At 39.5% G+C, this 21,771-nt stretch overlaps 1 protein-coding gene across 1 annotated transcript in view; it reads right to left on the bottom strand.

Moving 5' to 3' along the window:
* Positions 1-16,631, bottom strand: part of HPGD (15-hydroxyprostaglandin dehydrogenase) — a 31,588-nt gene extending 14,957 nt beyond the window's left edge. The window contains exons 1-4 of the mRNA XM_028114324.2: positions 16,464-16,631; positions 16,049-16,172; positions 12,783-12,889; positions 4,169-4,265 (exon numbers count right to left, since the gene is read on the bottom strand). Coding sequence (XP_027970125.1) covers positions 4,169-4,265; positions 12,783-12,889; positions 16,049-16,172; positions 16,464-16,556 — 421 coding nt within the window. The 5' untranslated portion in view covers positions 16,557-16,631. The remainder of the gene's footprint in view (positions 1-4,168; positions 4,266-12,782; positions 12,890-16,048; positions 16,173-16,463) is intronic.
* Positions 16,632-21,771: the final 5,140 nt, after the last annotated feature.

Raw genomic sequence — 21,771 nt, 5'->3', positions numbered from 1 at the left:
GGTTGTTAACAGTGCTCAGAACATCTTCTGGAGCTCCCAGCTGGCGCACACCCTTCCCTCAATACTCGGAGGAATCACTCTCCACTTGACTCCTGTTTGTTAAACTTATTAATTGCATTTGATACTTGGTCTGCGTCAGTGGTCATTACTCATTAACTTCTCTGCCCAAACCAGTGTTTCAACTTAAGGTTTTACTGACAGTGAAGGACTCCAGTGAATCTATGTAAGAGATCGTGAGGGAAGACTGGTGGAGTACAACAGCACCCACAGCTAGTCCTTTAATAGAGGGACCAGTAGGGGGGAAATAGGAACAAATCTGAGGACAGAAAGTTCGGAAAACACCTCTGGAAAACACAGAGGAAGCAAGCATTGGAAATGTCTTTCCTAGATTTTGTCATTTATACCTCAATAAAGCTGGGGGAAAAATACTTTGACTCTGGTAACTCCTCAAAGACTTTTTTCGTCATCTGGCCTCTCCCAACAGGCTATGACTTCAAGGGTTTAAAACTTGTTAGTAACATTTCTGAGGAAAATGTGAAGCCAGAGAAGTTCTCACTGATCTTTTTCTACTATTACAAAATCCCAAGTGTTTATCAAACTAATCTTATTGTGGGAAGAAGAGATGCTCTTGGGGATTGGATAGAATACAAGGCAATGCATCTTCATCCTCTTTGTGAGATGAAAGGACCTTAGTGCCAAAACCCAAGGCGGGAAGAGAGGTGGCAGGGCCTGCCTAGTTTGGCCAGTGACAACAAAGAGACAGTATAAAGGCATCAGGTATAGAGGTCAGGCATTATGGAGGGAAGGTACGTCTCTACATAAGGATGAAGGCACCACATTAAACAGAATGGACAAAGATGAGCTACGTAACCATTATAAGTAGAGTTACCCTGCTGGTTGGGAGGAATGTTAGGTGGAGAAGCAGTCTGGAATGCTATGATATTCATTAAACTGTAAGAGTGCCAGAAAGGTAATTTGAAACCAAAACGATCTTATCACTGAATTTGTATTTATTCACTGTTTCATCTGCATGATTAGAGAAAGATTCACACACAGTTCCAAATGTTGACTCTGAAACAGGTAAGAAGAGAATGAATACCCAGGGGTGGGTAGTGTGATAAAGCAAGCTCTTAGCCAAGAAAGCAAAGTGGACGTCTAATTGTAATCCTTAAATTGCGCTTCTCAATGACGTGTTTTGACTTGTGACTTTGGTAACCTCCTCAGATGTTTTCAGGGCTTTACTCTGTGTGTCAAGTGGGGCAAAAGCTTAAGATATCATTGAGGTTTAGTTATGTGGTCTTGAGATTAAAGCAGTGTCCAGAAGGCCTGAAGATAACTAGCACATTTCACTGGTTTCATGGAGTTATAGGAAGTCAGTTTCTTTTACCTCACAGTTGGGCTAACCTAGTCACGGATGGAGAGCCAAATTAACAATCTCACGGACAGAAGAGTTAGATCACCTGGTGATTAAGACAGAAGAGGTCCTGTATCAGGTTGCTTGCATGGGAATTTCAGCTTTACTGCTGCCTTGCCGTGTAAGCTTGTGCAAGATACTCAAATTCTCCTGCCTTGATTTCCTTCTCTATGAAATGGAGATTACAGAATCTACTTCATGGGGTGGTTGTATTAAATGAGGTAATATACACACGGTGCTTAAAATAGCATTGTGTAAACAGTAAGGGCTCAATGAGTGTTTGTGTGATGACACCTTTAAATATTTTTATTGGCCAAAAGGCAGTAGTACCTTGCATTTCTTAATTATGCTCTGAGGCAAGTAAGCCCCCCCCCTTTTTTTAAGCCTCCTCTTACGGTACAGACTGTCTCAAACAGTCCAAAATTGATCTAGCCCTAAGACTTCCAGACTTCTGGGAATGAAAGAAATGCCTCCAGTGACAGAAGGGCAAGGGGTTCCCTGGACAGGGTTCATGCTTCTTCAATCCTTGTTAGCCCTTTAGCTTCAAGACACAACCCATGCGATTATCTCTTGATCACCACCTCATGTTTTTCTACATTTCTACTTTTATTAAGATATCAAATATTTCTTGTTAATTCTCCAATCATTTATGTATTTTTTCCCTTATAATTTCATTTCAAAATGGTGCAGATATAGCCTTGGCAATTTGCCTCTAGGGTTTCAGACTCCCAGAATCTAAAATGTGGCTCTCTCTTGGGCCAAATATCTAAGTCTTGCCCATGCTCTCTCCTTTTACCACATCCTCAGAATTGAAATGTTATCATTTATAAGTATACGTAACATTAGGAAAAATAACCAAGTTACCCTAAAAAACTTGTAGAATTGGTTCTATAATAACTTTAGGGATGTCATTTTGTCTTTAAGCAACCCAGAAACCAAAATGCTAGTCTGTTTTTTGAGAACCTCTCAAGAAGGAGATTTTTAAGCCTCCCTTGGTTTGAAGAGTTTAAAGATGATCATCTAACAATGAAGCCCAGAGGAAGGAGAAAGAACAAAGCTGAGAATCAGATCTCTGATGTGGTCGCAGGTGCTTCCACACCTGACCCCTGAAATACAACTGCAACTGGGAGGTGGGGCCCGGGGGAGGGGCGGGGAACACCTGTTCTGAAATTACCACGTGACTGAAACCAGATAATGTAAGGAAGTCTCCCTGCTTTGGGACACGCAGAGTTTAGACGACTCACTGTCAATACTGGTCAGACTTCTAAACTTCATAATTTCATTTGAACTACTGAAGAAGCATTGGTGATTTTTTTTTTCCCCTAGAATTTTTAGAAGTCAAGTCATCTGGTTAAGTTGCTCCAACAGTTCTGCCAAAGATTTATAGCCACTATTGAGTAATATGGTACCGGGTGGTATTAAATCCTACTGCCCTGAATAAAACAGAGTTTGGATTACACGTTGTGGCAAAGACTGTTAGCCATCTACTGGAATCCATTCTTCCCTTAGGCACAGAGCTAGGTGACATTCTCAGACCCTCTTATAGTTAGGTGAGCCATGAGATCAAATTCTGTTCTGGAACCTGAATACAAGTGAGGCTGGGGGTAGAGGGGTTTAGAAAGGTAGCTTTGCCCCCCCACCCCATGCTCTCTATTTCTGTTGCAGAGAAAGGAGTCCCCACCCCACCGTACCCCACCCCCACCAGCATAACTATGGAAGCTCCATGTCAAAGAGCTCAGCCAGCTAGTTTTCCCAATGACTGCATATGGAAGAGGCTCCTGGCAACAAGGATCTTGCCCAGGACTGATATATGAGTGAGAAATAACCTTATACTATATTTAAGCCATTACATATTTGGGTGTATTTATTACAGCAGTTTAGCATTGAAGGGTGGCAGAATAGGTCACCCCAAAATGTGTCATTTTGGCATAAGAATTATTTGGAGCTAAAGGCACTTCAAAAACAGCAGGTATAAGAAGGGCACTCCGACCTCTCCTTTTCCTCCTGAAAGCAGGTGATAAAACTCCCATGTAAAATATGTCCTTCCTATAGCAGTAGGAAAGAAACATTCTTATCACCAGAGATGGGGAGTTGAGGCCAACGGAAATCTGTACAGACCTTGTTAAAATAACTCTCATCTTCCTTTAGGCCCCCTAAATATCTTAGTGGCTTTCCCACAATTACCTCTCTTTGTTCAACCTTGTTTATAAATGCTTAGGCCTAGCCATTCTTGGGGCTTGGTTTTCCTATGCGGACTCTGATGTACACGTAAAAATCTATATCCTTTTTTCCTGTTCATCTGTCTTATGTCGATTTAATTCTCAGGCCCAGCCAGAGATCCTCAGAAACTACAGGTAAAGTCTGGCCTCCCCTACAACAGATCCCAACTACTATATATGCCATATTTTTAAATTATATACTCTTTCTAAAATCACATGGGAGTAGAGATACCGTACTGTGTTTTAGCACTTTTTTTACTTTGTCAGAGATGCTTTCATATGCATTACTGCTCAGTGCCACAGTAAGGGAGCTTAAAAAGTCACAATTTAAAGTAATAGAAGTAAACATATACTTCAAACTTCTGATATTATGCAATTGAAAATTCCACAGAGCCAGTAAAAACAAAACAAAACAAAGCAATTAAATGAAATTTCAATTCCCAACCTGAGTTGATAACAAATATACTCGGAAGATTTACTTTTGTGGTCCAAATTACCAATAGGTAATTGTTACGAATGTCATACTTGTCCTTACCTGCTAAAGAGGACATATTGATAATGATACCGCCTTCACCTCCGTTTTGCTTACTCATGTAATCCAAGCCAAGGTAGGTTCCACTGATAACAGAAACCTAAGCCAGAGGCATAAACAGGAAAAACAACATAGCCGTTATACTTTATAATATATCCCAGAGTGAAGCTTTTATGGCGATTGCAGACACCCAGGGAGATTTCTGCAAATACTATCACCGAAAGACTTTGAAGCGGCTGCTTGCCTTTTTTTAAAGCCAGTCATTGACTAGCTTCTCTTTTGTTTGCCTACAGTTGTAGAGCTTCTCACATCTCTGCAAAACTTGATTTGGTTGCCCAATCTGAGACTTTATGAAAAAAGTTGTATTCCTATAGTGCTTTGTCACTTGACCTCAAATCTTGGCATCTTCAAGAATTGTACATGCAGTATTCTTTTTCTTCTCTAAATATTGGGTAAAAATTTATTTACCCTTCTTAGCATATGGTTCTCAGATCCTGGTCTTTCACATTTTAATTCTCTTGGATCTTGGAATATATAATAGTGGAAACCCTTGATTTCCTACATGGTTTTCATGTCCTTTTTTTTTTAATTTCTAATAAAAAGTCTATTTGGCATTTGTATCTACTTCTTCCCCAAGTAACTCACGAGGAAGGTGATCTCCCCAGGTTTAGTGTGGACACTGATTAATTTTGTTCAGTCACAGAAATCCCATTTTCTGTGCTAGTGACTGGTTTAGGAGCCCACATGGGACCCATTTCCAGCCAGTGAGACCTGAGGAGCAGTCAGCTAGAGGGGGTCCGGGTCAGGGCAGGGCAGTAGAAGAGGATGTGGCTGAAAATACTGTTGCTTTTAAGAAAACCAGAAAGAGGGCGCCTGGGTGGCTCAGTTGGTTGAGCGACTGCCTTTGGCTCAGGTCATGATCCTGGGGTCCCGGGATCGAGTCCCGCATCAGGCTCCCTGCTCAGCGGGGAGTCTGCTTCTCCCTCTGACCCTCCCCTGTCTCATGTGCTCTCTCTCTCTCTCATTCTCTGTCTCTCAAATAAATAAATAAAATCTTTAAAAAAATAAAAAGAAAACCAGAAAGAAATGATTACATTAGTCCTTTTCCATCCCTCTGTATGGGCGTGGGGCTGGAATACACAGTTACACTGCTAGTATCCTTAAGCTGAAAGCTCCATGAAGGAAGGCAGACTGGGGAGATGAAAAGAAACTGGGTTCTGGGATCACTGTGTGGCAGTATCAAGCTCTCGTGATGTCTGTGTTGTGTGAGATCACATCATTCTCTTACTCAGTTTCAGGACCCTGACTTTTCGGTCAGGTGGACACAGGGTCTTCTGTAATATCTGTCACTTAATCTTGTTCATCACTCTCGTACTGTCTTTTTGAGACTTTACTCTGATTGGTTACTCACCTTCCTGCGTAGGCAAATTTTATGTTGTATTCTTTTTTTTTTTAAAGATTTTATTTATTTGTCAGAGAGAGAGAGAGAGAGAGAGAGAGAGCACAAGCAGGGGCAGCGGCAGGCAGAGCGAGAAGCTGAGCAAGGAGCCCGACGCGAGGCTCGAGCCCAGAACCCCAGGACCATGACCCGAGCCGAAGGCAGTCGCTCAACCGACTGAGCCACCCCGGCGTCCCTGTTGTATTCTAACATTGGAGGATTTGCCACTACCAAAAACAACCTGTAGTACAAAACTTCTACTTGAAGCCTTATTTTCCCTTTTAGATTTAAGAACTCCTCTCCCTTCCAACTCAGACTTTGAGAAGGTGAACATTTTCTTTTGATATCTTAATTCCTACTTTTTGCATTCTTCACAATACGGCAAAGAAAATGACACAACAGTAATGAGTCTGAAACTGAGAGCATATAGTGGTGGTTACCTTCTTTTTATTTTAAAAAGTCCATTTGGAGTTTTCTTGTCACACTCAACGTTGCCACTCTACCTAATAGTAGTTCTAGAACAAAAAAGTAAATTGAAGATTCTACTCACTTAAGCCATGTGTCAGTTTGATATTAAGTAAGCTTAGGGAGAATGAGGAAAATCTCCACATGATTCCCTTCACAAGAAAAAATACAAAACATTAAATGGTTTATATAAGAAGGAAAAAATGTACATGGCTGAAATAACTGAAGTGAGTTAGATTCTGGTAGTTTCTGCCTAAGTCTCTAGCAAGTCTGAACAGAATTTCTGTTTACGCATATTGGCGCTATGCTTTTATTCTCAGGTATTTATAGCTTTGCTGACACCCTGCTTTTGTGTTTTCAACATCTACTAGATGCAGCCAGATAGAAAGTTTGGGAATATTTAAGCTTTAATTTTTTAAAAAAAGGAAGATTTATTTCCAGGTCTTTGGTGGAAGAGGACAAAGGATTATTTTCCCATCTATTACCAAGTTAAGAACTGAGGAACTTTTCAAATGAAAGTGTTCTCGGAATAAATCTACAAAACAGGGTTTAATGCTTTGGCTGGGGCATATGTCGTCCTCTCCTGCAACAATCTCTTCCTTATCCCAGGTAATAGATTCAAGGAAATGTTAAGAAACCAGAGAATAAAATGTTTTTGTTAATATTCTATTTCTTGTCTCTTGGCAATATTTATATAGCACATAGAGTGGGTCACTAAAATACCAAGCATCTAGGGGAAAAAAAGAAAATGAAAATTATAGACGTATTCTAGCTACAAACAGAATACCAGGGATCTGTATTATTTTAGTCTATCACAAAGGTACTCTCAATTTTGTACTTGACCTTCAAAAGACGGTGTACTCGACTCTCAAAAAAAGAAAAAGAAAATCCCATGGGGCGCCTGAGTGGCTCAGTCATTGGGCCTCTGCCTTCAGCTCAGGTCATGGTCCCGGGGTCCTGGGATGGAGCCCCGCAGCGGGCTCCCTGCTCGGCGGGAAGCCTGTTTCTCCCTCTCCCACTCCCCCTGCTTGTGTTCCTGCTCTCACTATCTCTCTCTCTCTCTCTCTGTCAAATAAATAAATAGAATCTTAAAAAAAAAAAAGAAAAAGAAAATCCCATGGCTAATTTCACATAGTGCAAATAAAAATCCACTTACTGACAAAATGGTCTAATTAACACATGCTTACTCAATAGTTTTGGTTATGAATAATTTTTATATGTAATACCAAAATTATAACTGTGCTGTATTCCAAATCTTAAATTCATTTTTTCCACGGATTAAAGTACCTTATAAGTTAAAACCACTCATAAATTCCCCTGTACTGGGAATAATTCTTAAGTAGCAAAGATAAACGGATAAATGGTAATAGCATATTTGTTTAACTCTTCTTATCAGGCATCATGTCTTCTTACTATATATATGTAATATAATATATATTATTATATATAATATATAGTATGTTATATAACATACATATTTCCATAACCTATATACAAAAAGCACACATGCATGTATTCACTACTGAAATTTCCTAATCTATCATTTTCCTTATCTTATCTTCTTCCCCTCTGAGGTTCCTTTTAGTTTATTTCTGGTTCTTGTGCTACACTCTAGCTCTAATTTTAAAAATCCTGTCATCTAAATCATGAAACGTTGCCTTTCAGGTTTCTTGTTTTTTGTCCAGCCCAAGTCTCGAGGAGTACTAATATAGAGGACCACTTTTTTTTTTCCTGAAATTCTTTTCTATCTTTTGTTTCTCTGTGTTCAGTCTTTTTCCATTTTTGCTTATTTATGTGATAAATACTATTTTATTCCCTCCTGCGGAGCTACTTAAAATTTAGCAAGTTCTGCCTAACCATAATAGTTCAACTAGATCTTTAAATATTATGGAGTAGGAGTAACAAAACAGAGAGAAGTTACTAATTTAATATGTAATCAACATCCTTGGGAGCCAAGAAAAGGGCGTACATTTGACAACATTTCTACCCATCTTCTCAACTCTTCCTTAGAGGCAGAGTAGGGCAGAAGAATCCACTTCATATAGAAATGAGATTGTGAGAATGAAGAAAATGTTAAGTTTTGACATTCTGGATGAGAAATGTAATTTATTGAGTGATACTGTGTAGTAGCACTATGCTGGATACTTCATGTAAATTAGGGTTTATTTAAGCTTAACCATTCTTCCAGGTAAGGAAATTATCTTCACCTTTTACAACTGGGAAATTCAAGACCAGAGAAATGAAATAAAAGTTCATGAATTCTAAATTCAGGACTGTCATCTCGTTTTGACGGAATCTAAATGTATATCCTTACCAGTGCAAATCTTTAGTGAACCCTTGTATTTCTGAAAAAAATAATCAACCGCAATAAGCCATCTATTTTTTTAGTTTTTTTTCGAGTACACTAAGGGATTCAATATGTTATTTACATGTCCAAATTAGATTATAAATCCCACCTGAATGGGAATGAATTATTTAGGCTTATTAAAGATCAGAAAGTAAAAGAAGTATATTACAGAATGGCCTTATCAATATTCAAAGTTAAGTCTACCTCCACCCGCGCAGTTGCCAGAGAAACCTTTGATAGTTATTCAAAGATTCAGTCTTTCCTGAACATTCCTAATGAGCCCTGGGTAGCTATAAATAGAGCAACTGCAGTTGGCTTCAGACTAAGGAGGAAGCACAGAATAGCCTAATGGAAACAAAAGAATGGGAAGAGGTTTAATGTATCTCTTGTGTGGGAAAAGTGGTGAGATCGGCTGAGTTAAGGATAAGGAAATGGTAAGTTTGGTAAGGAGTAAAAGTAGGACAGATGATACAGTTTGGCAACACTGATGTATTTGGAAATAATCCAAACATTGTATTAAAATACAAAAATGAATATTCCTGTATGTAAAATATCATAGAAGGGCAGTTTATGTATCCAATAAATGTAAATTGAACATCTACTCTGTACACAAAACAAAAATTTCATGCCTTGAAAGAGCTTATAGCATACTGGCATAAATTGCACAGGTATAAAAATAATTCGAATATAATTTTAAAATGTGTAAGCCCTATAAGAATGGTATTATTATGGTATACAAGATTCCAGAAGAGGAAGAAATATGTGGTGAGGTCCTTTAACTAGGTGGTTACTCTGATAGGGACAGGAACATAGAAGAACATGCAAAAGAACATGCATGGTATCATAAAAGGAGGCAAATTACATCCAGAGTATAAAAAATATATAAACCAAACACAAATATTTGCATTATACTAACAGAGATAATCAAGTTGGAAGGATAGTGATAGGTCAGACTCTAATCTACTCTTGAACTGAACTGGGTGTTGCAGGTAGGAAGGGAAGTAACATGTTTTCAACTTATATAGAGGTAACAAAGGTTATAGCTTGCTCTCTAGATGTAAAATGAAATAAATGTCATTAGTTCCTGGAGTTAAGCTAAGGAGTGGCCTATCTCAGCAGAGTCCAAAGAAAAATAAAGGCCAGATAATTTCAATGAGAAAGGATCTAAGAGAGTGAGTTGTAACCAAAGGAGTCAAATAAAATTCTCCTGGTCTTCTAGAATTTTCTATTTGCAGATAATGTAAGAATTTCTAGCCTGCAGGAAGTGTTTATTCACCCAGACCATGTGAAAGCAAACATGCCCTCCCAGCCAGCCCGGCGAAGATTGATAATTCTAATCCTATTACCTTTGTGATAATCGCGTCATTATTTTTATGTTCTTTATATTAACTCTAATCATTGCACAGTTTTCTGAGAGCTGATTTGTCTTTTTCTTTTTTAAAGATTTTATTTATTTATTTCAGAGAGAGAGAGAGAGAGCATGAGCGCAGAGAGGGGCAGTGGGAGAGGGAGAAGCAGACTCCCTGCTGAGCAGGGAGCCCAATGTGGGGCTGGATCCCAGGACCCTGGGATCATGACCTAAGCCTAAGGCAGATGCTTAACCGCTTAACCGACTGAGCCACATAGGCGTCCTGACAGCTGATTTCTTAGAGAAAAGACACAGTAGGTGTCCATTACGAATGCAACAAATATAGGAACTTTATAACCTAGTGATCTTTGTCTATAAAATATCTGTAGATATTACTGAGGAAACTATTAAAAATACCAGTAGTGAGAAAATTGCTGTGTGATTTGTGCTTTTTCACTAGCAGAACTTGATGCAAAGAAATTCTCGTCACTTTATGTGGTTGTGGAAAGTGCCATTAAGTTTATAAAAATACATTCTTAAATATTCCTGAAGTTCTCAATTGGTTATAAATTCATTTTTTTTTCCCATCTGGCAACCAAAAGATACAATGAAATACATCGTTCATAATAAGTCAGGGACAACCACCAAAGATTAATAAAATGTATAATTTTCAGGGTGCTTGGGTGGCTCAGTCGGTTAGGAGTCTGCCTTTGACTCAGGTCATGATCCCAGGGTCCTGGGATCCAGCCCTGAGTCACGTTCCCTGCTCAGTGGGGAGTCTGCTTCTTCCTCTCCCTCTGCCCCCACCAACTCCTGTGCATGATCTCTCTCTCTCTTAAATAAATAAAATCTTAAAAAAAATAAATAAAATGTACAATTTTCTTACCAGCAGAAAAGAATTAAAGGTATCCAGTGGAATTTAAGAACGGAATGGAAAAAGGTCAAAAGCAAAAAAAGAAAACTTAGTAAATTCAAAATATGAACTAAAGCCTGTGTGGCTCAGTAGTTAAGCATTCAACTCATGATTTCAGCTCAGGTCATGATCTCACGGGTCATGAGATAAAGCTCTACATCGGGCTCCACACTCAGCAGGGAGTTTGCTTCTCTTTCTCTCTCCCTCTCCCGCTGCCCCTCCCCCCACTCACTCTCTTTCTAAAAGAAATCTTTAAAAAAGTAATTAAAAAATAAAATATGAACAAAAATATAAGACATAAATCCCAATAAAGGGTAATGATAAATATAAGTGGCTTAAATTCACAAATATAAAATGCAGATATGCTCAGATGTGACTTAAAAAGCTCATGCTACACTGTCAACAAGAGACAAATTTAACATAAATGTTGACAGGTCAGGTCTCTAAACACACACACATATCCCAGAAAGACTTTTGGGGAAACTTGACAAATAAATTTTAAAGTTATTTGAAATCTGATGCTATCTAGGAACACTTGAGACAAATTTTATTATTATTTTTTTAAGATTTTTATTTTTTTGACAGAGTGAGTGCGTGAGAGAGAGAGAGAGAGAGCACAAGCAGGGGGAGAGGGAGAAGCAGACTCTCCACTGGGCAGGGAGCCCAACGTGGGGCTTGATTCCTAGGACACTGGAATCAGGACCTGAGCCAAAGGCAAATGTTTAACCGACTGAGCCACCCAGGTGCCCCGAGACAAACTTTAAAAAAAGAACCGGAAGGAGTACCTTTCATTCTCGATTAAAGGATGTCAGGCATCTGTCAAGTTTGGGGAGAAACTCTGTACCCTTATCAAAGTTATTCAACACTTTTGTGAGGTAGTGTAACTCTCATTACTCCCATCAAGTTATTACAGTTAAGAAATTATTCATGGGAATGTAGATTCAAGTCAAACATTTATTGACTAAGCACTATCTTCAAGATATTGTGTTGATTACTGAGAAAGAAAGAAAGAAAAAACATAACACATCCTGTTTTTAAGGAGTTTATCATCTTCCCCCGGCAGGATATCATGAAGTAGGGGGCCACTCCCTGTATGTTTATACATACAAGTGGTCCTTCTGTACTTGACACATACCTGTTTTGCAAGACTAGTAGAATGACCTTACCAAGGGCAGGGTGACCCCATGCAGAGCCTAGCTCTTACAATTTCCTTTGGCTAAGGTTTAAGTTTTACTAAACCCCAAGATCTTATGTGAAGTGTATTTATAAAATGGGATAACCAACAAACTTGTGATACAGAGACTAAAACAAATTTTATTTCCTAATTCTGCAGTTTTGTAATTTAAGAGCTAAATGATCATCAAACATGGTAGAAATTATACATAAACACATACACACACACACACACACACACCCACACCCCGACTCGCAGGATAAAAATCCTAATAATTACAAAGTCCAACAGTCACTTTAGCCTTGCTTTCTGTTACATTCCTGGAATTAAATTAAGACTTAGTTTTTAAATAAACAAGTTAAGCCAGGATTGACAAATATTTTTCTGTAAAGGGCCAGATGGTAAATAGCTCAGTCAGTGCACATTGTAGGGTCGTTGTCATGATTCAACGCTGCGGCTACAGCAAAAAGCAGCCACAGGTAATAAGCAGATGGATGACTGGAGCTCTGCTCCAGTAAAACCCTAGACACTGAAATTTGAATTTCATATATTGATATATTTCATATTCTTTTTACATTTTTTCAACCATTAAAAAATGTAAGACCCATTTTTCGCTTGTAAGTCACACAAGACAGGTGGCAGGCTAGTTTCACCTATGGACCATAGTTTGCTAACTCCTAAGTTATGCAATAAACTATGAGTTTTTTCATATTTCCTTTTAAGATTTTTAAGACAGAATTATTTGCATCATTAGAAGCCTCAAAAGTCTTCCCATTTGTAAAAGGAAATGCTTTGTTCTAGCTTTCTGCAACTTCGCTTTTTCTAGGTTAGGGGTCATTGTATTGATCCCATGAATGTAAGAACCTTTTCTTCTTTAAAAGCATCAGTTTATTAAATAAGTTTAGACAATAAACATGGCGAAGACAGCTTACCAAATTAATCTGCACAGTTTTTTCCCAGTTTTTCTCATTATTCACACCAGCATTATTGACCAAAATGTCCAATCTTCCAAAGTGGTCTACAACTTTTCTAAAGGTATCTAAGTAAAAAAAAAGAAGACATAGATACAGTCTTGTATTCCATAGGTACATTTCAATCCTACCCTGTGCCCTGAAATTAATTTTCATTTATCTACTTTTATAATGAAAATTATACTCTTAGGTTGTGACTTAATGCCTTGCTTCTCAAAGCATGGTTTGTGAGCCAACAGCAACAAGAGCATTCCTCAAAACTTGTTAGAAATACATAATCTGGGGCACCTGGGTGGCTCAGCCGGTTGAACATCTGACTCTTGGTTTGGGTTCAGGTCATGTGAGATTGAGCCTCACTGGGGGCTCTGCACTCAGTGGGGAGTCTGATGGAAGATTCTCTCCCTCCGCTGCTCCCCCAACTTGTGCGTGCTCGCACACTCTAAAATTCTGTCCTTAAGAAATTACTGAAGTTCTGTGGCTTAGACTATGACAAACACCCTTTTTTAATAAGCCATATTATCTTTATAAAGTGTTATATTAAACACAAGTCGTCTTGTGTATTCAGATCCATTATGATCATTTCAGGGGGTCTGATACTCCAGCAAGTAAAAGTGTACTTTTCATTCAGTTGATTTGGATACTGTAACTTCAATATTTACTATTCATTATTTTCTCTTTGTCACTATTATTGTTACTTTGTATTACTAGTTTGTGTAAAAACTATGTTCAACCAGGGTAAAGTCTGCATAGATCCTGAGGCCTGAAGTTCATTCATTATATTGCCCAACCACATACCCCGTCCAGGCCTTGCAAACCCTCCTTAGCCAGTTCATACTTGGTTTTACCACTTTTGTATCAGGTAACACATTATTTCTCAAAGCAGCCTTTGACAAGAGTTCTATAGATTTAAACTGTTTCCTTGGGCCCTTTACCATTGGTTCTAGCTCTATTACTTGAGACTATAGATAATATTCATGGCTGTTCTTCCAAATGACAGAAACGTATTCTCTGGTCTTAGGGCCAATATATGAGTTCCTTGAAAACAGTAAATCCACACAAACTTTATTCTGATTGAATAAAATCTAGAATTATTAACAACCACCAGGCATATTGAAGAGGGCATGGATTCATCAGTTCCCAAATGGATAAATTACTATGCAAGGTAATTGCCAAAAATATTGCAAAAGCCATTATTTACAGTACTTTACCATACTGGAATAGAAAACAAGAAAATAAAAACTGTTTACTTTTTCATGGAATTTTTAAACTGCTTAAAATCTCAAATTGATTCCAGAAAGGTCCTCTAGCAGAAAACATCTAAGGAATATTTTTTTTTTTTTTTGCATTCCACCTGAAACATGTTCTACTTTTCAAAACTCACATCCATCTTATAGGAAATTAGGTTGTTAAGTACATAAGTCTAATTGCTTTTTTCTTTGCTCATTCTGGTCTCTACTGTATTCCTTATACTCTGCCCTTATCAATATCTAATACATCATCTTCTTTCTGGCCTACACTGAATTTTGGGCTCAAATGGCTTACAATTAAGCTCTTGCTGACATTTAGAAGCTTGGGGAACTCTATAATTTACCCAAACTCTCCATGTTGTATTTTTTTCATTTGTAATATGAATTCTGTCTAGATCATCTCTAAGAAACTTTTCACTTCCGTATTTATGTGATTTCAAAGAAGTCTCTCTTGGCCACAGCCTAAACAGTTTCAAAAGCTGTAGATGGCATTAAATCCTGAAATTGTTAGAGTCAAGGCCATGTCTTCCTTAAATGCAAATAAATGCTGATGTTCAGACAACATGTGGATTTCTCATGACCAACATGCCTTCTTCTGGTCACTCATTATGTGTCTGAGTTTCCTCCTCCACAATCACTTATCCTTAAGGAATGTGTTTACAGCCAAGATACTAATTTTAAATACTGGGAAGCAAAACAATTAAGGTTAAATGTCACATGTGAAACTACATAAATTCAGGCAGAAATAGCTTTCAGATGATCTATACTGTTTCCTATTTCATCAGCATGGATGTTGGGATTTGGCATGACTTTATCCTTGATCCAAAATATCATGCACAATCAACAGAACTTTGTCCTCTGGCAAAATATGTTCCACTAGCACTGTGGTTCACAGATCTCTTCTAGTTGTGCTTGTAATTCATGTTATAGGTCTTTATTAGCATTTTCAGATTTAATTACGTAATTTCCTTTAAAACAATTTCCTTTAGCTGTGGGGGAACACTCCCTTCTAAGGTACCACTCCATCTTCACCCTTTTATAGAATATCCCAACATTTCAAAGCAATTCTCACGTTCAGTGTTCGTTTAAGAACAGGAGTACTAGAATGACTTTTATGGAAGATTTTTGGCCCCTTCGTTGAAGATGTGCCTAACAATTTAGTTTTCCAACAAAACTTTGTGAAATACATGTATTTTATTTTTCTACTTTTTTTCCAGAAAAAGGTGTTTGTTTGTTTTTTTTTATGCGAGTCTATCAGGCCTCCATATGACCAAATCTGTTTATTGTACACACCAATATTGTCCTTGATATCTCACAAGTAGATTGTTCTATTTTAAGGGAGTAGACCGGAAACAGGAAAGTGTTGAGGAAAGTCTGATAGAAATTTTTCTTCTGCAATTCTAACACTGCACTACAGCTATTATTATTTTTAAAGTACCATTTCAGAGGGGAAAAACCAGAGAGAACATTTGGTTGAAAGCATCCAGCACGTCTCTGATGATGATCCTTGATCTTGCATTCTAGTATGTTTAAAAGGAAACATTGCCACATTTGGTTGTCATTGGACTCTGCGTCTTCCAGCGTTCTGGGAGAAGTTGTTTGCCACAGTCCCTTAGCCTACTTCCCACTTTCCAAGTTCCATCTGCAATTTCAATCATTTAATAATTACTGCTGCAGCACGGTCTTTGAATACACAAAGGAATTTTGATTACATTATGTGCTGCCAAATGACTAAAATAAAAGATTTCTCAAGCAGTCTCGGTTTTCCCCCCTTGGTCTTTATAGCTATCAGGATGTGGGTAGGGAACCTAACAGTCTAAGCTATCTACTAGAGCGTCTAAGTGGCTGCTCTCCAGGAGGCAGCCGATCTGCCTGCACCCAGGCTGGCTCTCTGGCCCGGGCTGCCTTCAGGTCGTTGCTTGTTCAAGGCATGTTCCGATGGATGGATCGGATTTGATGGATCGATTCCCCCTCTCTTACCTCTCAGTTGTTCCTGGTCTGCCACATCGCACTGGATGAAGAGAGTCTTCTGAGGTTCAAACTGCTCATCCAAGGCAGCTTTACACTTTACACCTGCTTCAAGATTCCAATCGACCAGCGCTACCTATAGACAAGAGGAGAGGCATCAAGGTCCTGCGCAGCTTGTGAAACAGACGAATAGTAAATAAACACCAGGACGCTCCCCTCTTGGACCTCAGATTCTGCAGTTAAAGTTGGGGGTCTCTCCCCAGCCGCTTCGGAGGTCTGCTCGAGACTGTCAGCCTCAGCAGCTTTTGAAAGCGGCAGGGTGGGCAGCCCGGGACGCGGCGCCCTGGCTACCCGGGGAGTCATGTGGCTGGGGGGGACGAGGGTCGGGGTGGGAAGACAAGTTTCCGCGGCCGGGCGCCACACTTACCTTGGCGCCCTTGTGCAGGAGCGCCTCCGCAAAGGCTCTGCCGATGCCCTGCGCCGCGCCGGTCACCAGCGCCACTTTGCCATTCACGTGCATGGTGCGGCCGCTGCTCGGGGCGGTGGGCGAGCTCGGCGTCTCGGCGCCGCTGCAGCTTTTATGGCCCCCTGCGCGCGCGCGTGCAGCCAGCCCTGCCGGGCGCTCTCCTGCGAGTGGGCGGGGATGAAACTGTCAAGCCCGCGCCGGGGAACCCACGGCTGTGTCACCTGGCCCTGAGCGCTCGGAGAGGCCAAGCTTCGCGATCTTTGCCTTCCTGACTCTCAGCCCGGGTCAGAGCCTCCCCTTGGCCTCTGACTGAGCGGCTGGCCGGGCTCTGACAGGAAAAACAAAACAAAACAAAACAAAACAAAACAAAACAGATTACCTTCAGTGCGCTAAAGACCACCGGGATAAGAGGAGGGCAGAGGAGGGGCTCAGGAGCTTGGTTTCCTCCTCCTACCCGAACATCCTCCCCTCTTTCGCCGCCCCCCCCAATAAGAAACAAAAACAAGCAAATAGAGCAAAATCTTAGGGGTGTTGCTCTTTGTCTCCATCTAAGTTTACGTCTGAATTCCCATGTCTTGGCGATCCGAGTGTCAATTGTGTGTCACCTTTACTTGCACAGGACTTCCAGAGTCGCTGTTAGCCTGGTGAACTGTTGGTTCAATGGAATGCTTACTCATTGAATCAGACTAGCTTTGGAGGCTCTGAGTTGCCAGTATGGGAAAGAGGTTCTCAGTCCTCCAGGAACTTGAGTATAAGCTGTCTACCCAAGATGCATTCAGCCAGGGCTGTTTTTCTGACCTAATCACTTTTTTTTTCCTGTTATCACCTGCAGGCTTCAATTTTAATTCTGTAAGCTTAATACCTGGTTGGCATGTATTATGAAACCTAAGCATTTGGGGAGATGAAAGTCAGGCAAAAAGGCTTGACTAACAGCAGAATGAAGCCTTTGTGTACTTCCTTGCTGCTTATTGGAGATATGGGCGAAGGTGACTGGGTCAGCACTGAAGGTGTTTGGGCGGGCTGTGTGAAATACATGTTGTCAGTAAGCCGGAAGAAAGACTTCCAAGTTGATTTGAAATTGGGTCTTCAAAAAATGTTGAGAAATTAAGACAGGAAAAGAGATTTACATTCTATCATGATCATTAAAAGTCATAATATGAAGAGTGCGTTGAGGGATCATATTGAAAGAGAACAGCAGAGGACAAAAAAAAAAAAAAGGAAATAAACAAAAACCCAATACCTCTAGTGGCATGCACAGAACAGAGAAGAAAAGGAATGAGCTCTTCAGCGGGAAGGAACTACTAACAGAGAAGGAACCACTAGAGGAACATTGGACCATGTTGGGAGAGCTAAGTGTTGCAGCACATATGGGGGAAAATAGATTCAAGAAGAGAGGAGTGGTTAATTATACAGACACTCTAAGCAGCACAAGGAAAAGACAGATGGAGGAATGCTTCGGATTTTTCAAGAAAAGAATTAGTGTGAATAAATTTACAAGGCACAGAAACCAAATGGCTGAAATTTAAGGAGAAAATGGCTGGGGAGAAGATGGGTACCGTAGGAGTTCAAGATATTACATGGAAAGAAATAGATCAGATAGTAGTCAGGAAGATCAGAGGAAAAACCAGTTTTTCCTCCAAGGAAGGACAGGAGGACTGATTCAGCTTAAAAGGCCAGGAGTCTGTGAGAGTGAGAGGAACCGGAAGCAGTCTGTGGGTGCAGAAGAGCATTGGCTTCAGACTGACACAAAATGAGTTTGGATCTCACCTGACCAGCAGTCTGACCTTGGGCAAGTTTCTTCAACTCTCTGTGCCTCAGACTTCTACTTAGTAGAGTAGCAATTCCTATAAGAATTTGGTGAAAATTAAATTATGTAATACATATAAAGCACTCTTTCAATGTCTGGCACAAAGTCATGCAATAAATATCTGTTCTAACTAATTACTTCTGGATTATCCATAAATAATACATGTGAGCTAGAAAAGAAAAAGTGAGAAACAGTTTTTTGTTTGTTTGGTTATTTATTTATTTATGTATTTATAGTACATAGGAAGAACTGGGATCTAGGGCAGTTAGTACCTTTTAATCCCTTTCCTCTCAGCTTCCATTGTCACCATCTTTGTTCAGACCCTTAACTTTCTCCTGGGATAGCAATTGAATTAACATCCTGAATTACTTTGCCCACAAATTTCCTAAATCCAGTTCAGCTTCCACACTCCTTCCAGGAAAAGTTCTAACCTATTGATCTAGTCATGCTTGGACATTCTCACTTTCAAAATCCGTAAAATACCCAAACTCTCGGGCACCGCGTGGGAAGAGGGCATAGCCTTCCACACCCCGGGTCTTTCTTGTAGCCTGTCTTTAGAGTCTAGGAAGTGGAATCAGTTAAAACCTACCCCACTCGCCAAGCCTCGGGCCCTTGCCTTCTTCTGTCTTCTCACCTGAGGATGCTTCCCTTCCTAATGTCTTCTCTTGTCTTTCAACTCAGCTATGAAAATTCTACAGTGAAAACACTGATCGCATTATTCTAATGATCTGACTAACCCTGTGTGTCCAGTTTTCCTTGAAGGGAGAACTGGGCCTTTTTTTCGGGGTATCTCCAGCATCCAGCACAGGGCTACCCAAAGTGTGCGCTTGTACATGTTGAATGAAGAAAAGTACAGATAAATATGAGATATGTGTTTGAGAGAAGATGGAAAATTTGAACTAGATGATGAGATCCCCCATATATTATGATTACCCTTTTTACACAACTTACAAGACTGGAAAAAATACATTGGTATGGTATTTTTTGAAGCAGAGTGTCTTGATACTTTTTTTCATATTTTGTATTAAATGTACATTTTGACTTAAAAATACGTATAGGACATTATATATGTATATTCTAAAACCAAAAAAAGTATTCTTTACCCAGTAAACATATCTCCCTGTGGTTTCTGATATACATTTCTCAGTTTCTGTGTTGATAACATTATTTAGTTTCATTGACAGTAGCTATATAATTTTATCATCAATGTAATTTGTGTAATTAAAAAAATAATTCTTAGGTGAAACTAAGTTAAATCTGGAACAAACCATCATTCACATAATTTTGCAAAGCATTCCTATTTACAGGAATTACTAAATAGTAAATAAACTATTTACTTTATTTAGTAACTTCGAACAAAATTCTCTTTAAATGGAAACAGATAAAATGCAAAATTAAATAATAGATTAAAAGGGATGATTTTTCTCTCAATACAATTGCAGGTATTGGGTATTGAATATTTATTCATCTCATAAAGTCTAAAAGCATGGCCTCTGCAACAAACTGCCTGCCTCTGAATTGAGCTCCACTGCCTCCTAGCTGTGTGACCTTGAACAGGTTACTTAACTTCTCTGAATCTCAGCTTCTTGGTGAGTTAAATGAGGATGAAATAGTACCTATTTCACAAAGTTGTTGTAGGACTATACTGAGTTAAATAAATTCAAGTGAAGTGCTTAGACCAGTGACTGGCACATAGCAAATGCTCTGAAAATGCTATTATCATTAAGCACTGTACATATATAATTGCATTTATTATTTACAACCAAACAGTGACATAGTTATTATTGTGGTCATTTTACAGATGAGGAAAATAGGTTTAAGAACATTAGGGAATTTGGCCAAGGTCACTTATCTAGAAAATTGAAGGAGGTGGTTTTGAGTCAAGGTGTGGTACTAAGTGGTACTCCTTTTTATTTTTTTAATTAAACTTTTTGAGATAATTGTAGCTGAGCAGTAGTTTTAGCCATGATTGAATAGTGATTTCTTTAAGAAAGGCAAGTTAAAAATAGACTTAACTTCAAGTCAGAATTCCTAAACAGATATATATATATAGAGAGAGAGAGAGAGAGAGACAGAGAGAGAGAGAGAGAGAGAGACAAACACTAGTCTCTGTTGGCTCAGTTCTGACCTGCTAAAACCAACCAGTCTTAACTTGATTTTCCTTCAACCCGTGCCCAGGTTGCACATAGACATCCCAAGATGCAACTAGTCATGGGCCAGGTTAAAGATAGAGACAAATCAGTCACCTGATAGGTATCAGCTTATTTATTTTTTAATTGATCGCATATAAATCAATATAGAAATAGACTTTTTCTTTGTGAAACCAAAAAGCACTGCTGAAATAAGTCGGTTTCTGCAAATGCTGGGGTCAAGGATTCTTGTTTTGACTTTGCCTGCACAAGCTAGAATAGAGGAGCTGACTATGTTTGAATCTATACTATGTTCTTATTCTTTTGTGTATCATATTTGATCCTACAAGATACATAGTATTATCCTCATTTTACACTTGAAGACACTGAGGCTCATGGAAGGCAAATGATCCATCCCAAAGTCACACTCTGCCATTTAGCAACAAACCTGACTTCAAACCCGTCATGCAGCTCCCAAAGCCTTTGCTTTTCTGTGCCGCTTGGCTGTCTTGGACAGATGTATATTCAAATGCAGCCTCTTCCTCTTTGCTAATTGTACGATCTTGAGTTGATTACAGTTACTCAACCTCTACAGTCCTGAGTTCACTGAGCTGTTAGGTGGAGTAAAGGTTGGCAGACCATGGAGCACCTGGTACAGTGCCTGGCACATACTTGGTGACCCATGAATTATTACTATTAGCTTCTTCTTCCTTAATGTTCATATTTCTTTCTGGACTTAGATATAAAGACTTAGTCCAAAATGGAAAAACAGTGATGATAAGGGCAGAGTTTCAGCTAGTCTGTGAGGGCTGCCATAAGAAACTACTCTGTGACTTAAATGAGAAAGATTCAATTTCTCACAGTTCTGGGGGCTGGAAGTCCAAGATCAAGGTGTCGGCAGATTTGGTTCCCCGAGATCTCTCTCCTTGGCTTGCAGATGGCTGCCTTCTCCTTATGTCTTCACCTGGTCTTCCCTCTGTGCACAAGCCCCTGGTGTCTCCCTGCCTATTCAAATTTCCTCTTCTGACGGGGATACAAGTCAGATTGGATTAGGGGCAACCCTGAAGGCCTCCTTTAAAGTAATCACATATTTAAAGGCCCTATCTCCAAATACAGTCACTTTCTGAGATACTGGGGGATTCCACAGATGCATTCGGGAGGCAGGTGGTAACACAATTCAGCCCACAACAGATAGGTTTTCCAATTTGGAAATGGAAGTCTGCTTCTTGATGAAACTATATTGGAGAGCCCTATAGATGCAGTAAGGATTGAGCCAGTTTTGTGGCATGTGATTGACAAGGCATCATACATTCCTATGACTGGTAAGAACTGG

The sequence above is a fragment of the Eumetopias jubatus genome, unplaced genomic scaffold (genome assembly GCF_037043125.1).
Source record: "Eumetopias jubatus isolate StellerSeaLion01/CBP00866 unplaced genomic scaffold, mEumJub1_p1.0 scaffold_2, whole genome shotgun sequence".
Classification (NCBI taxonomy): Eukaryota; Metazoa; Chordata; class Mammalia; order Carnivora; family Otariidae; genus Eumetopias; species Eumetopias jubatus.
This window is presented reverse-complemented; position numbering and strand designations above follow the sequence as displayed.